The sequence below is a fragment of the Gavialis gangeticus genome, unplaced genomic scaffold, assembly GCF_001723915.1.
Source record: "Gavialis gangeticus isolate Ggan-Ray unplaced genomic scaffold, GavGan_comp1, whole genome shotgun sequence".
NCBI lineage: Eukaryota > Metazoa > Chordata > Crocodylia > Gavialidae > Gavialis > Gavialis gangeticus.
In genome coordinates this window covers 12339359-12340316 of record NW_017729024.1, presented here as the reverse complement: position 1 = coordinate 12340316, position 958 = coordinate 12339359, and the positions used below count along the sequence as shown (strand labels likewise).

Genomic DNA, 958 nt, shown 5'->3' with positions numbered 1-958 from the left:
CAGGTATAGGTTTAAATAGGGTAAAGGGAGGATGTTTAACATGCTGCTTTTCTCATGCTGAAATTAGAACCCTCTTGAAACAGCTGAGGTAGTCATTTTAGTAGAAGAGACCAGATCATACCAACAAAAAGGAATCCCCTCAAGAAAAATTTGTAGCTCATCTTCCAAGAAAATATTTGAGCGTGAACCCAGGTGAATAAAGTGTGAACTGGCCCTTATTTAAAAGTTTCCAATCTGCGGGTGCAAATCTGTTAACTAGAATCAGGAAACCTGCTGTACTCTTGCAGGAGAGAACAGTGTCAGTAGTAAAAATGAAGAATTACGGCAGGTATCCCTGTTTAACAGAATGTGATGTCACCCTGGATATTTTAGCCTTTAATCCTCGCCAGTTCTTTCTTGGCTTATGTCTTTCAGGTGCAGGCCTCACTGTTGGTGACACGGACTCCTGCCATGGCAGCCAGGATGGAGGCAGCATGGCTAACTCCCAGATTGTAGAACTTAGAAGAATACCCATAGCGGACACCCACCTCTAACTCCACTGTTTGGTTGTTTTGGTTTTTTTAATTCAAATCTCCATATTTTTATATTTGTATTTCCTTTTGCACTAAAACACTGTATGCATCTGTGTAGTAGAATTCTGTGAGCTGTACTGGGCGATTAACAAGAATGCTTGTTTGTTTGTATATCAGAAAATAAACTGTACATTTTTTACAGTGGCTGAGCATCCACAGATACAATGGCAATTGGCCCAGGTTTGTTTTCTGTAACGAGATGCATATATTCCATGAACTGTAGCTTTTTTTAAAAATTAACCTGTATGTGTAACACTGTTTAATAAAAATGATAGCGTCCGTTCAATATAAACAAGTCATTATTTCTGGCTGATCAGTTTAGAAGCAAAAAATATATCTGGAACTGGAATTTCATAGTTTCATAGTTTCTAGGGTCGGAAGGGACC

At 38.8% G+C, this 958-nt stretch overlaps 1 protein-coding gene across 1 annotated transcript in view; it reads left to right on the top strand.

The window, feature by feature from the left end:
* ADGRV1 (adhesion G protein-coupled receptor V1) overlaps window positions 1-851 on the top strand; it is a 576350-nt gene extending 575499 nt beyond the window's left edge. The window contains exon 90 of the mRNA XM_019518182.1: window positions 415-851. Coding sequence (XP_019373727.1) covers window positions 415-533 — 119 coding nt within the window. The 3' untranslated portion in view covers window positions 534-851. The remainder of the gene's footprint in view (window positions 1-414) is intronic.
* Window positions 852-958: the final 107 nt, after the last annotated feature.